This window comes from Rhinopithecus roxellana, chromosome 18 (assembly GCF_007565055.1).
Source record: "Rhinopithecus roxellana isolate Shanxi Qingling chromosome 18, ASM756505v1, whole genome shotgun sequence".
Classification (NCBI taxonomy): domain Eukaryota; kingdom Metazoa; phylum Chordata; class Mammalia; order Primates; family Cercopithecidae; genus Rhinopithecus; species Rhinopithecus roxellana.
The window spans coordinates 51,097,269-51,112,895 of NC_044566.1; the positions used below are offsets into that span (position 1 = coordinate 51,097,269).

A 15,627-nucleotide genomic window follows, 5' to 3' on the forward strand; every position below is an offset into this window, starting at 1 on the left:
AGTGAAGCTTTTGTTTTATCTGAAGGAGTAATTGTAAAATAATGGCATAATTTAAAAGACTGATTACTACAGAAGAAATGCTGCAGCCATGATGTTAGAAAAAAATGAGCTGCTTAGAAGCAAAAGTCTGTTCCCAGACTCCTCAGAGTCTCCTGTCCTTATCCCAATTCCCCATACCCACCCACTCTTGCCCCATCACTAGCCAAGCAGCCTTCCAAAGTTGGAGTCTACCCTGAAAGCTTCACTATCACGTTCCATTTCCGTGTGGGCAAGGGTTATACAGTCACTGGTGTCTCCCCAGCTAACAATGACGATGATTATCCCAGGAGAAAAGCAGCCTTCCATTTCAACTATTTCCGTTTTGGTATTCTTAGTTTGCGCTACACCCTCCATTTCAGAAGTTTGAGCATGGAGAAGGGATCCCCAGTGCTGCCGTGTTACTGCTTGATATGAGCCTATTAATCCTCTCTTAATCAGCTGCAGAGAGCACCTGCACTTCTGGCCCTTACCAGAGCAAACAACCTTGAATTCAGTCACCTGCCATGTAATTATTATCAAAAGTTCAATCAGGAGAAATGCTGTATGTGCAGACATGCGTGAAGGACACACAGTCCATAGACAGACTAGATTTCATTACAGATCAAACATGTCCTTCAGAAATGGGGGATCTTAGATTGCTATTAGGCTTGACATCACACATGTACCTCAGGATTGCTTCCCTGAGTTGTGTCTCTGTGTTATGAGGTACGCAACAAGAAACAGATTGATGAAACCCATCACTTCATTTACTTTAGGCCTATTATTCAGGATACTGCCCCCCTGAATTTCCCAGGGCCCCTTGTGTGAAGCTCTACATGAGGAATTCCTTTTAGAATTAAGTGGAAGAAGGGCAGCTTCAGCTAATGAATGCTGTGGGTTGCCGGACAAGTACAGGACATGAATACAAATAAGACATGGACCTTCACCGTGGGGAGCAGCTTTGTTTCCCTTGAAGAACTGAAATGTGTCTCCCCTTGTGATTAGTGAAAGCCATGGAGCCGCTTAAGATTCCCTCTTGGTTTTGGTTGCCAGGAAGCTCAGAGCCAAAATCAAAGACCAGCCATGACAACTTTGTTATGTCTCATGGCTTGCAGACCAGTGTTCAGCTCTTTCCTTTTCTTCACCCTTGCTCCCTTCAGATATAAGTTTTCCTTGATTTTTTTATGCTTTATGTGTTTATAGAAAATGTTTATTTTAAAATATTTTAGGTCCTTTCTAGTATGAGATAGATTCTAGCTCTTAAATCACTTGGACCACTGATGACTAAAGAATAGTTAGACATCTATTATATCAGCATAAATACCCATATCATACCTAATGTTTTAAAACCTTTGAGTGTTGCCAATATTTGGATCAGTCCATTTTCCTGTTTTATGGATCTTGAATTTCAGTGTTCCTCAGCTCTCTTTGAGCTATAGGGAGGTTTTGTTTTGTTTTGTTTTGTTTCTAGATAGCATCTCGCTCTGTCACCCAGGCTGGAATGCAATGGCGCGATCTCGGCTCACTGCAACCCCTGCCTCCCAGGTTCAAGCGATTCTTCTGCTTCAGCCTCCTGAGTAGCTGGGATTACAGGTGCCCGCCACCACGCCCGGCTATTTTTGTATTTTTAGTAGAGACAGGGCTTCACCATGTTGGTCAGGCTGATCTCAAACTCCTGACCTCATGATCTGCCCATCTCAGCCTCCCAAAGTGCTGGGATTACAGGTGTGAGCCACCGCGCCTGGCCCTACAGGGAGATTTTAAACCAATGTAGACCATAGCAAATATACCATTAAAATTGGCAGATTCGTAGTTAGCTTGAATAACATCTCCTGTTAGAAATAGGATGTCTCCACTTTTGAGAGCAGAACTGCTCTGACATGTGAAACTACCTCTCCCAAGTTTTTAGAAAGAAAATTCATTAGGAATTAACCAACAAATTGGTTGACACAGCTCCCTCCCCAGGACTGGGTAAAGGATGAGACAGGGAAGAAGGTGGCAAAGCTACTGGTGTTCAGGGAGCCGTTCCGATGCCTCCAGGGAGGTGGTATGATTGTCACACAGCAGACTGAGTATTTCATTGCATCTCACGCAGCCGAGTGTATAGAAAGATCTCCATTTATTCAGTTCTCACTTATAAAAGTGTATAATATGGAAGAACTATTAATGAAACGAGACTTGTCACACACACAAAAGGAACAATATCAAGGAAATGAGCATTTCACAAGATGTTGTTTCATTTGTTTCATTGACAGTTACAAACCAAACTGTTGCCATATGACCAGCTGGATGTCAGTTAAATTCGGTGAAATTACAGACATTACCTGAGCACTTCCTAAGAGTAGAGCACTCTGCTGGGTAGCCCAGTGAGGGAGATGATGAAAACTACTCACTCTGATAGAAGGTTCAGTGAGCAATGTGCGAGCAGAGCGTGCTTCTTCACACATGCCTCTGTGGGTATCATCCCTAAAACAGTGTTTTGCTAATACGCTCTTCAGTTGCCACAATAGTGTAAAGAATTTCTTTTTTTTTTTTTTTTTTTTTTTTGAGACGGAGTCTTGCTCTTGCTCTGCCACCCAGGCTGGAGTGCAAGTGCAGTGGCCGGCTCTCAGCTCACTGCAAGCTCCGCCTCCCGGGTTCACGCCATTCTCCTGTCTCAGCCTCCCGAGTAGCTGGGACTACAGGTGCCCGCCTCGTCGCCCGGCTAGTTTTTTGTATTTTTTAGTAGAGACGGGGTTTCACCGTATTAGCCAGGATGGTCTCGATCTCCTGACCTCATGATCCGCCCGTCTCGGCCTCCCAAAGTGCTGGGATTACAGGCTTGAGCCACCGCGCCCGGCCTAAGAATTTCCTGTCTTTATCAGCACAACCACGGATATATTGAGAAGACAACCATAGTAACATCTGACTGAAAAATCCAAGTGAAATTGTAGCAAGACACCGAGATAAAATCAATTTGTCAGGACTTGAAGTCATTGTTTATGCCATTAAATTCTTAACAAGAAGCACATTAATGGTTTTAGTCCCATCGCATTCACTACAGTTACATTAGAGCCTTATTTAAAACCATAGAAAGTCTTAAGAAACCAGTGTATTAAAATCTTTCCAACCAAAGGAAGAGACCTTAAAACATCACAAAACAGGCTCTTTGAGCCTCTGTCAGAAAAATTGATACCTGGGTGAGTGTCTGGAGGGACAAGGTGGACCCAGCAAGGCGTACGAGTCCTGTTCCTGCAAACTCCTGATCGTGTCCACAGACTTTAGAACTGGGATCACCTCGGAGGCCATTTGCTCCACCATCCTCATTCCACAGATGCAGGTGGATTTTCCCTGCAGTCAGAAGGCTAGCAGGAGATGGTAGCATAGAGCCCAGGACTCTTACTTGTTTTCCCTTTTTATGTTTGGTTTCATTTTTAAACTTTCTCCTTTAGTTCCCAACTTTTTAATTTGAAAAATTTTAAACCTACAAAAAGGTTGAAAGAAAAGTAAAACCCCTGTGCCCTCAGTTAGGGTCACCAGTTGTTACCGTTTTGCCTCACTTGCTGTGTTTCTCTCCACATATTTACAGTACTCTCTACCCCTCCCCCAAATCATTTGAAAAGTAAATTATAAGCCGCATAATGCTTTTCCTCTAAATGCTTCGTTATGTCTCCTAAGAGTAAGGACATTCTCTAATACAACTTCAATACCATTATCATGCCTAAGAAAATTATCAGTAATCCCATACTGTCTTACAATATCCAACTCAAATTCAATTTTATCATTTGTCCCAAAAGTATCTTTTATAATTGTCCCCTCTCCCTGCTGTCCACCTAGGAGCCAAAGTTCACACCATACTTTGCCTCTTTTAGTCTGGAACAGCCACTTTCCCTACCACAGCATTTTTTTGCTTTTCGTGACAGTCACTCTCATGACCCTCTCATGAGGGTCCAGGCCAGTTGTCTTATAGATTCTTTTTTTTTTTTTTTTTTTTTTTTTTTGAGACAGAGGCTTGCTCTGTCGCCCAGGCTGGAGTGTAGTGGCGTGATCTCAGCTCACTGCAGCCTCCACCTCCCAGGTTCAAGCGATTTTTCTGCCTCAGCCTCCTGAGTAGCTGGGACTATAGGCGTGTGCCACCACGCCCAGCTAATTTTTGTATTTTTGGTAAAGACAGTGGTTTCACCATATTGGCCAGGCTGGTCTCAAACTCCTGACCTCATGTTCCGCCCACCTTGGCCTCCCAAAGTGCTGGGATTATAGGCGTGAGCCACCGTGCTCAGCCCTAGACAGTTTCTTATACTGGATTTTCTGGTTGCTTTCTCATGGTGCCATTTAACTTGTCCCAATATCCCCTGTATTTTCAAAACTCCTAATAGGCCTTCTCTCCATATGGGACTTTGTATCATCTTCCTACCAGCCCTGCCAACGTGTCTGAGATCTAAGTACCCACAAGCCACCCAATCTCTGCTAGGGCTCCCCAGGCCAATGTGCAGGGCAGGAAGGAGGTAGGATGGAGCTCCTTACATTCTATAAGAGTTATTTCTATTTATAATTACACTTGTCCCTTGGTATCTATGAGGGATTGGATCCACGATCCCTCTCAGATACTAAAACCTGTGGATGCTGAAATCTTCCAGTTGGCCTTCCTCTCCATGGGCTCCACATCTACATATACAAAGGGCTGACTATAAATGTTTGGGGATATATGGGTGATTGGTGCACACAGCACAAAGTTTAAGAGGTATAAAAGGAGGAAGAGTGAAGAGTGAGCCACTGCCTACGCCCTCTCAGCTCCCAGCTCCTCTCTCCAGTGCAACCACTATTAGTGGAATTATCAGTCTCTTCTCAGAGATATTTGATGTACATACATTCAGTGCCTGTGTACCATGCATTCTGTTCTGTATCCTTATGTTATATGATCATATTCAACTGAATACTTTCATTTTCTCATTTGTAAAAGGCATAAAGGGAATAGGAATAACTAACAGAAGAATTTAATGTACTCAGAAAATAGAAAATTATGCATGAACAAAAGACAGTCTGAGGAGCTCCTAGAGAAAAATGTATATTCCATAGCCCAGAATGGCATCACACATGGGGTCATTAGGAATTCGGCAGTGTGATCTGAGACTCCCCAGCCCCGGTTCCAGACAGTTCTTAATGTTGTCTTCCTGCAGTTTTCCCTCCGTTGTAAAGGTGTCTAGTCTGTATTTGCTTTGAAACCTTCAGAAGCCGCTGGCCTGGTCTGTGATCCAGGCTCTCCTCATCTCTCGGCGTCTGCTTTGTGTTTTGCTTGGCTTGAGTGCAGCTCCTGAGCCGTGGGTCATTACAGTCTAGGTCCCGGAGGCTCATCTGGAGTCAGCCTCCATTTTTTATTCCACATTATCATGACCTGTGCCAAACCACAGGGACACTAGAGCAAGAATTACTGAGGAGGAAAGGTAATTCAGTGGCAAGACACATCTCTAAGCCATTTGGAGTGTTTAAAGTTTCTCATAATTGCTCTACCAACTGAATTCAGCTGTTCCCAGGTATAGCCTTCACAGTAAGTCACTGAAAACTAGCACTTCATTTGCTTATAATCAGCATAAGCTCCTCTACTCTTGTAGTCAGCCTCATTCCTGGTGTTCACGCGGTGCTTCAGATTAAAGTGAAAAGTAGAATCGCACTGTTTGTGTGAGCTGTTGTCTTTTCATCAAGAAGCATTTTTTTTCCTTAACCTTCATTCCAATTTGTTCCTCATGCTTTCTCCAGGCCCCTGGGAATGTTTTCACTGTAATCTTGAAATAGACCTCCTTTTCAAAGGCTCTTAATGGCTTAATTTTGTTTTTCAAAGTACTCAATAATACCAAAGTTAGGTAACTATTTCTCCACTAAGCACTCAAATAGTGGGTCCGGAAAAGAGATGTATTTCATTATTCAGAAGTTGTACTTTGGGGAAAAAAACGAAACTCAAACTTACTGTTTCTGTGAAGGCATATAAACCATATTCTAGGGAGTGGTTTTCTCACAGTGTAACAAGAACCTTTGAAGGATTGGGGGTGGATGGGGGCAGTGAGTAGGCAGCACTTGTTGCCCCATCCCCCTCCATCCCCAGTTCAACTACAGCAATTTCACATGTATAGGTAGTGCATGATGTTTCATCAGCTGGGCTTTTGTGCAGTATTTCATTTGAAGGAAGGTTCCACTGCTAGCAAACTTTTAAAGGAAAGGAAGAATTAGAAAGCCATTGTGGGAGGGATTATGTACTGGATTATTTCTCACAGGCTCTGAGGGCTTTCTTTCCGGAAAAGGTGCCACTGACCCTCGGATTTAAATGACTCACTCCTCCCTTGACAGAAGAAAACAAGGCATCAGTTCCTAAAACTAAGAGAAGCAAGCTTTTTCATCACAATTCTTAAACATACCATTAAGTTTATATAGAATTTGGGAGGGTAGGAATGGCCTTGGAAATTATTTTCAGCAACCCTTTTTTTTTTTTTTCTTTTTTACAGAAGAGAAAACAAAGATTCAAAGAAGTTCAATGCTTTGCCCTAGGTCACACAGTTACAGTGCAAAGCCAGCACTTCTGACTTCCGCTTCAGGCCTCTTAGTTGATGTTTCATCCCTGTTTCTTATAGCCATTTTACTTCTGTTCAATTTGGTTTTTTTAAACTGTAATTCAGGAGCAAGTGTATCATTTATGTAAGGTACTCTGTCTTCTCCTACCCTTGGCACCCGTCCAAGGGAGGTATAATGGACAAACTTTTCTCAAAGATACCTTGGTCAGAAAGGTTGAGTTAACTCCCAGGAGGAAATGGAAACATATGACTCACAAATCAGCAGCTGCCAGGGAAATTTCTTCTATCAAGAACTTAATTCAGTATCTGTAATTAACCTCTTTCCAGTACCTCAGGAGTGTTTCACAGGTTTGGAAATGGAGACCAGTCATCCTATCAGTTTAGGCTGCGAATAAATTCTTATTGCTACATGGAGATTAGACCAAAGGAGGTTGTACATACTTTTCTGAGTCCATTCAAACAAGAATTCAGAATTGATTCAATTGTGCATGTAGAAATTGGCCAACCCAACCATTCAAAAACTTAAGTAGAGATGGGAGGGGAGAGTAGCTGAGGAAGTAGTTATTTCTCTGTAGTAAAAACACTGGGCCGGGCACAGTGGCTCATGCCTATAATCCCAGCACTTTGGGAAGCCAAGGCGGGTTTATTGCTTGAGCCCAGGAGTTCAAAACCAGCGTGTGCCATGTAGCGAGACCCTGTCTCTACAACAACAACAAAAAAAAAATACAAAAATTAGCCAGGTGTGGCAGCGTATGCCTGTGGTCCCAGCTACTTGGGAGGCTGAAATTAGAGGATTGATTGAGCCCGGGAGGTTGAGGCTGCAGTGAGCTGTGATCACACCAGTGCATTCCAGCCTGGGCAATGAGCAAGACCCTGTCTCCAAAGAAAACCAAAAAATGAAAACAAACAACCAAAATGGATTTAGTGTCAGAAAACCTGGAGTTTAACCAACACTAGATCTATGACCTTAAGAAAGTCTGTTAGTCTCTCTAAGAATCAATTTCTGCATTTGTGACATAAGGATAACACTTACCCCAAAGCTTGTAGAGAAAATAAAAATGAGATGAGATATATGGAAGCCTTTGTAAACTGTAACAAACAGTAAAGTCAGTAAGTGTATTGTCCTATCCTTTCAACGACCCTGGGAGGTGGTAAGACAGATATTACCCCATGTTGTCAGAGAGGTTAAGTGATTTACAAGCCTACAGTGTTAGAGACTTTCTAAGCCATCATTGTTTACAAGGTAGAAACAAGGTTTAGAGAGGTTAAGTGATTTTCTCTAAGTCAAAAAGCTTGTTAACGTCAGAGCCAAGTCTAGAATCCTTCACCTTTCAGGACATTGTTCTTTTCACGTTGACTTACATGATAGGAAGAAAGGTTAGCCAGCTAATGCTATAGGTTACTAGCTAACTAACACTGGGGTTCCACTGGCATTTCTCTTGACTTTAGTGGCACCATCTGAGAATGGTGTATTTATATTTCTAGAAGGACATGAGAATTTTACACCTAGTAGTTTTAATAAATAGCCTTAGATGATTGTCTCGTACCTACTTACAATGTGGCTGCATAATAAAGCATAGCCTCTCCTAAAGCCAGCAAATGGCCGTTTGTCCTATAGAAATTTACACATAAATCTTATTCATAAAATTGCTAATAGCACTTTGTCCTAAGCATTCTAAACATTATAAATCATCATTCTTATTTGATGATAAACCACATCTTTGACCAAAATGTCAGCATTTGTTTTTATCTGTTGCACTTTTCTCTAAATGAACAACACTTCCAAAAGAAAATATAGCAAAGGGGCATTTAAACAGATTTCTAAAGCAAAAAAGTATTTAAATTTGTCCTCTGCAGTTGAGGCTTTTCTTTACTACTGTGGCTTAATATTTATGTTAAATGCTAAACATGAGACTGCACAGGGTTTTCAGGGATGCTCTGAAAAGTGGAGAAATCATGATCATAAAAATTTTGAGCTCAGAAAAAATTCTGATGTAAATGTTAGGCGGTTTGATAATGACAGTGAGGATCTTGTCTATTGACTCCTGTGGCTCCTCCATGGCAGCAGGCTCAAGGCCCCATCAAGTTGGATTTCACAATCATCACCGAAACCAGATCGAGTGAATGGCAGATTTAGGAGTTAGAGAATGGAAATGAATGAGAGTAGGCATCTTTTCCATTAACTCACACAATTTTCAGGATTAGGAAATCACTGTTTGTAAACCATGTTGGAATCCTTGGATAGCAGATAATAGATAATTTTGATGGAGAAGTATTGCTGGTAATGGAAGCTTAATATAATCTGCAGTAACGCCAGGGAATGGTCCACATTTGGATGTACTTTAGATTCTTCACAAGCATTTTATTGACTTTGGGCACAGAATAATCCTCAAATCCATCTGGAAGATGAGAAACCAGGGCCTGCAAACTATTTTATAAGCTCCATCCTGTCGCTTAGGTGTCTTCTCATACCTTTGCGGTACTCACCAGGCACAGAAAAAGGCTGGTCTTTCTGCGAGTAGCACTTTCCTTACCACAAATAAAGAAGAGATGAGAAAGAAAAAGGAAGGGAAAAAAAAAAAGAAAGGGAAGAAGGAAGAAAAAGAAGCATACAACCCACCTTTCTTTGTCTCATTTGCCTAGAATAGTATATTTTTTTTCTCCTGGGCATATATTTCAGTGGTAAATAGATATATCAGTCGCTCAATCAAATGATAGATGGATGGTTGCTAAAGTATTTCTGAAGGTTTTAATCAGCTCGCATCTTGTTTTAATAAAGCCCAGCTAAAAACTGTATTTGTTGACTGCTCTTTGACCAGTTACATTGACCATGTGACAGACCATATGATCAAAGATTTCTATAGTCTCATTCACTGTCATCTAATTTGAAAGAACTCTAGCCACCAGTTAAAAGGGAGGGAAGAGTCAAACACATTCATAGCCCTCTTACCTCAGCCCAATATAAGAAACCTAGTTCCTATGTCAGGAAACCGATCTTATTCCCTCATGTGTAAGATCCTGTTTAACAGATTACTTCACCAGCCCATAATGAAAGCAACCTGCCTGGCACCTTCTCAGAACTTTCCACTCTTGACTGCAAACAGTTCCTGCCATGACCATTGTCAAATCAGTCAGGGCCTCCCTGGAGTGTGCTTGCATGGAAGGATTATGCAAGCTCTCTCCGTATCTGTGCCAATCCTACCACTGAACCCATGGATGACCTTAGTCAAGCCTATGGTGAAGCCAGAAATTTCCTATCCTGAGCAATTTCTAACAGTTGAGCTGCTTTTAGTTTCAGTTTTTATTTGGTACCTTTTCACTCTATTGATAGCAAACTACACTAAGAATGATTTTTTTTCTTATATGGAATGTGTTACATCATTAGAAATCATTTATTGTCAACCTTTTTAATGCATTGATAAATTTTCTTCACTATTCTTTTATATTTAAACCAGGCACAGAATAATCTCCCACCATCTCACCCCCACCCATGGCCCCACTCTGGCCCTCTTCTGACCATGGCCCTCACATGAGGCAAGGTGTCTATGGGGCCAAAGGGCCTTTAAAACCTATTTCTAGATCATGCTCCTGGTACCTGGGATCCGCAACTATCCTCATCAAATGACCCCAAGCCGACTTTCAGGTCCTGTTTGGGCCTCTTTCCTAAGTCCATCTTCCTAGGACAGACTGGCCAATTGTGTGAGCACCCCAAGGTCTGAGAGGTGGGCAAGGGGTAACTGTTGGTTATGATGGAGTGATGGAATGTGGATGTGAGCACTGGGTGTCCACACACATGCATTTGAGGTACCTTATGGGGTGGGACAGAGCCAGCTATGAAAAGAGAAGGGCATGGGCTATGGGCCAGGGGCCAGTACAGCCCATGTGACCATGTTCTAGCACAGAACTTCCAGGAACCCAAGTATTTGAAATTTGGCCCTGGCTTTCCAGGTTATTATAACGTATATTTTATCAAAGTAGGAGGACAGAACGTATTTTATTTAACTGTTGGTAGCTTGATGTGTAGCTTTTACATATTTAGACATACATGGGCCTCCATTTATTCCCTCCTGGGGATACCTGTTAGGTCTTCACCCCTAGGCACATCTCTCTCCTAGGGCACAAGTTCAGCTATCTATAATGGGACTCATCTTCCCCAGGAAACCCTTCTTCTCACTTCCTATTTTTGCATAATAACAATTGCAACCAAATTTTTTCTGTTTCTTTCCATTTAGAGCACAGCAGTTTCAGTGATGTTCTGGATTATTGTTTGTCAGCTAGCATGGCCTCACCACCATTTATCCCATGATTGCTAAGGGGGGGAAATGCATTCCAGCTTCAAACAGCTTATTTGTAGAAGAATGTAGCCCACATGCAAGGGGAAAGCTTCTTATTGCCCCAACTTGATTACAAACTCTCTTACAGCATTTGTGCAGTAAACATGCTAGGCACCTCTTAGATTCTAGAAATTCAAAGAGAAATAAGCTGTGGCCTCACCTTCAAATAACTCACCATTTTAAAGGGAGCATACATGAAAAGAAATAACCGCATTGCTCTACAACACCTAGAGTATGTGCAACTCAAAGTTGGAGGGAACTACCTCACCCCAATTATAGTTTATCTCAGACCCCAGAATTTTTTTCCAGACTCTGTGAAAGGCTTGCACCTGACTCCCCACTCTAGCCTTTCTCAGTAGACAGGAGTTTCTCGTGTATATAGTGAGACTAGGGAATTAAACACACATCTGTCTCACTGCATTTCTTTATGGCCATATGTTGAGCAACTTTGGACAATAACAGTTCAAAGAGTTGAACATTAAAGAGCTAATGACTATTCTTTTGTGGAGAAAAGTTTATAACTTTCTGGTTCTCTTGCATGTAGTATGACATCGTTGGACACTCTGGAGATGGCTACAACATTGGCCTGGTTCCAATTCATAAAATCCCCAAGGACAATAAGCAAAGACTAGAAATTCTGAAGGTAAATGTATTTTATTGCCTCTGTATTATGAAAGCTTCTATCAAATTAGGTAAAGACTAAAAAGATTCATTGAAGAAACAGTAGATATACAGCAAAGCAAAAAACTATTTCACAAACATTCAAGCGTTGAACTGAGAAAACACCCATCATGCCTAAAATCCTTTTCTCCACCATATAAAATTTAAAATTTGTTCCCTACATATTTTTAGGGCACTTGGTATTAGATTGGGATTCTACAACCTGGGCTCCCTTGTATGTCCTATACGGCTCTTCTCAGGCCCTACATGTGCAGTAGAAGGAAAAGAATGACCCCTTTTTAAATTTGTTTGTTTATTTCAATAGTTTTTGGGGTACAGGTGGTTTTTGGTTATATGGACGAGTTCTTTAGTGGTAAATTTTGAGATAGTGTACCTGTCACCCGAGCAGTGTACTCTGTACCCCGGATGTAGTCTTTTATCCCTCACCCCCCTGAGAACCTCCCCAACCTTAGTCCCCAGAGTCCATTATATCACTCTTATGTCTTTGTGTCCTCATAGCTTAGCTCCCACCTGTAAGTGAGAACATACAGTATTTGGTTTTCCATTCCTGAGTTACTTCACTTAGAATAATGGCCTCCAGCTCCATCCAAATTGCTGCAAATGCCATTATTTTATTCAGTTTTATGGCTGAGTAGTATTCCACAGTGTATATATACCACATTTTCTTTATCACTCATTGGTTGACAGACACTTAGGTTGGTTCCACATCATTGCAGTTGCTAATTGTGCTGCTATAAACATGTGTGTGCCTGTGTCTTTTTCATATCAATATAATGACTTCTTTTCCTTTGGGTAGATACTCATTAATGGGATTGCCAGATTGAATGGTAGACCTGCTTTGGTTCTTTTAAGGCCTCTCCATACTGTTTTCCACAGTGGTTGTACTAATTTACATTCTCACCAGCAGTGTAAATGTTTGCTTTTCACCACATCCACGCCAACATCTATTAATTTTTGACCTTTTAATTTTGGCCATTCTTGCAGGTGTAAGATACCACCGTATCTCATTATGGTTTTAATTTGCATTTCCCTGATTATTAGTGATATTGAACATTTTTTCATGTTTGTTATCTGTTTTGTATACCTTCTTTTGAGAAATAACTATTCACATCCTCTGCCGATTTTTTGATGGGATTATTTGTTTTTTTCTGGCTGATTAGTTTGAGTTCCTCATAGATTCTGGATACTAGTATTTTGTCAGATACATAGTTTGTGAAGATTTTCTCCCACTCTGTGGGTTGTCTGTTTACTCTGCTGATTATTTCTTTTGCTGTGCGAAGGTTTTTAGTTTAATTAGGTCCCATTTATTAATTTTTGGTTTTGTTGCATTTGCTTTTGGGGTCTTAGTCATGAATTGTTTGCCTAAGCCAATGTCCAGAAGAGTTTTCCCAATGTTATCTTCTAACATTTTTATGGTTTCAGGTCTAAGATTTAAGTCTTTGATTCATCTTGAGTTGATTTTGTATAAGTTGATTTGTATGAGAGGTGGTTGTACTAATTTACATTCCCACCAGCAGTGTTTCATTCTTCTGCATGTGGCTTGCCAGCTTTCCCAGCAACATTTATTGAATAGGGTGTCCTTTCCTCAGTTTATGTTTTTGTGTGCTTTGTCAAAGATCAATTAACTGTAAGTATTTGGCTTTATTTCTGGGTTCTCTATTCTGTCTCATTGGTCTACGTGCCTATTTTTATACCAGTACCATGCTGTTTTGGTAACTGTATAGCCTTAGTATAATTTAAAGCCCTGTAATGTGATGCCTCCAGATTTGTTGCTTTTGCTTAGTATTGCTTTGGCTATCTGGGCTCTTTTTTGGTTCCACATGAATTTTAGGATTGTTTTTTCTAGTTCTTTGAAAAACAATGATGGTATTTTGATGGGAATTACACTGAACCTGTTGATTGCTTTGGGCAGTGTGGTCATTTTCACAATATTGATTCTCCTCATCTATGGACATTGGATGTGTTTCCATTTGTTTGTGTATCTGTGATTTCTTTCATCAGTGTTTTGTAGTTTTTCTTGTAGAGCTCTTTTACTTCCTTAGTTAAGTATATTCCTAGGGTTTTGTGTGTGTGCAACTATTGTAAAAGAGATTGAGTTCTTGACTTGATTCTCAGCTTGGTCATTGTTGGCATATAGCAGTGTTACTGATTTGTGTATATCGATTTTGTAGCCTGAGACTTTACTGAATTCATTTATCAGATTTTAGGGTTTTCTAGATATACAATCATATCATTGGTGAGCAGAATGACCACTTTTAGAGTGCTCTCTGTCCCCAGTTTTATGTATAATTGATTTCACACAATTAAGCCTGCAATAGAAAAATACATATCACGATTATAAGTAAATTTCCTCCATCGTTATTGATATGAGTACAATGTTTTTAGTATTATAACTTTGTTTATTGGAAACTCAACTCATTCCTTATTTTCCTTCTGTGTCATCTGCATCCTCCAATGTGATACCAAGTTTAATATTTTCTTATGTTTTCTCACTTTAAGTGGAAGCCTGCATTTTAAAACTAAGTGCCCACTGTGATAGTTTTGGAATGATTCCTATATCTAATGAAATTCTAAGCCAGATACAAATATCACTGTATACTGTTGTCACTCAAATATGCAAATTAAATAGAACTATCTTAGAACGTGGATAATAATTGGTATGTATGCATGCTCATGGTCAATAGAAAAATAATCATCTTTGTTTAAAAAGAAGTTTCTCACCATGGCTTTTGTGCAACTTCTCTTACCTCCAGACAATGCATGCCCACTCTCAGTTCTGCATGAGTGGGGACCACACGTTAGAAGGGACAGAACATGCCATCAAGGAAATTGTCAAAGAAGAAGCTGATGAGTACTTTGTCATAGTCTTGAGTGATGCAAATCTGTCACGATATGGAATACATCCTGCTAAGTTTGCTCAAATCCTCACAAGTGACCCTCAAGTAAATGCTTTTGCCATTTTTATTGGCTCTTTAGGTGATCAAGCAACGAGGTAAGTGTCATCTGAGCATACAGAAAAGGGCAGGTACAGAGATACTGAATAGCTAATACATGCTGTTTTATAGGCTTAGCACCATGAGGGACAGTGAGGCAGGTGGAGGAAAAACAGAAACTAGAGTTGCTAGCCTCTAGGGGTTTATAATCTAGTGGAGGGGATATGTTCTAGCTTTTGTTTGAATGAACAATAATAATTTTTAATTAATTATTTTTTAGTTTATATTTAAACCAATAATAAATCATTGACACATTGATTTGTCACTAATAAATTGGGTACTATTTTATACATTTGCCACTTTATATCAAGGTCCTAAGCTCAGGCTAATCATTTTGTGTTCAAATCATATTAAAAATCATGAACATCTATTTTCCTAGCATAGGAGATAATGTGTGTGCATGTGTGTGTATGTCTATACATATGTAGACATATATACACACACATGTATTATATCCCCATAGAGACATCGCCTACATATATGCATGCCTGTGTATATATAGACACACTCACATATATCCCTTCTTACTCCTGGAGAGACAAGGCAGGTGAAACACTTGGCGACAACGTAAGATAATATACATATAGTTAGATACTACACTGAATATACTGAATATTCAATAGAGAATCTTATGATCAGACAATAAATACCAGTGGGTATGATCTGAAAGGAGAGATCTGGAAACACTTTCATAACTCGACACACTAACATTTATCTTTTTGAATTACAAACAGAAAGAACTCATGGTTTTTCTGTGTTTAAAATACCTGTAAGAAACACAAAACACCAGTGAAAGTAAATCTTAAAAAAAAAAAAAAATCCCTGCCTAAAGCACAAAGGGCCTACTTTTTTGTTATTCCACCCCTTTTACTTGTCATACTCTATGATTGGAAATGTTTTAGTATCCAAAGTGCTAGCATCTTTTTCTCTTTCTATTCCCTTTGCTTGCTGCAAGGCTGCAGAGTGAGGTTGAGAACAGACTTAATACCATGTAGTTACAGTCATTTGATGACATGACTTTGCATTCTTCGTAGTTTTTACAAGTTAGTGCTTTGCATCTTT

The 15,627-nt window shown here is 40.2% G+C and overlaps 1 protein-coding gene across 3 annotated transcripts in view; it reads left to right on the forward strand.

Annotated features, from left to right (window-relative positions):
• VWA8 (von Willebrand factor A domain containing 8) overlaps positions 1 to 15,627 on the forward strand; it is a 382,692-nt gene that overhangs the window by 364,507 nt on the left and 2,558 nt on the right. For all 3 annotated transcript variants that reach the window (XM_010374503.2, XM_030922264.1, XM_030922265.1), the window contains 2 exons: positions 11,436 to 11,534; positions 14,326 to 14,564. In XM_010374503.2, the coding sequence (XP_010372805.1) occupies positions 11,436 to 11,534; positions 14,326 to 14,564 (338 nt within the window). The remainder of the gene's footprint in view (positions 1 to 11,435; positions 11,535 to 14,325; positions 14,565 to 15,627) is intronic.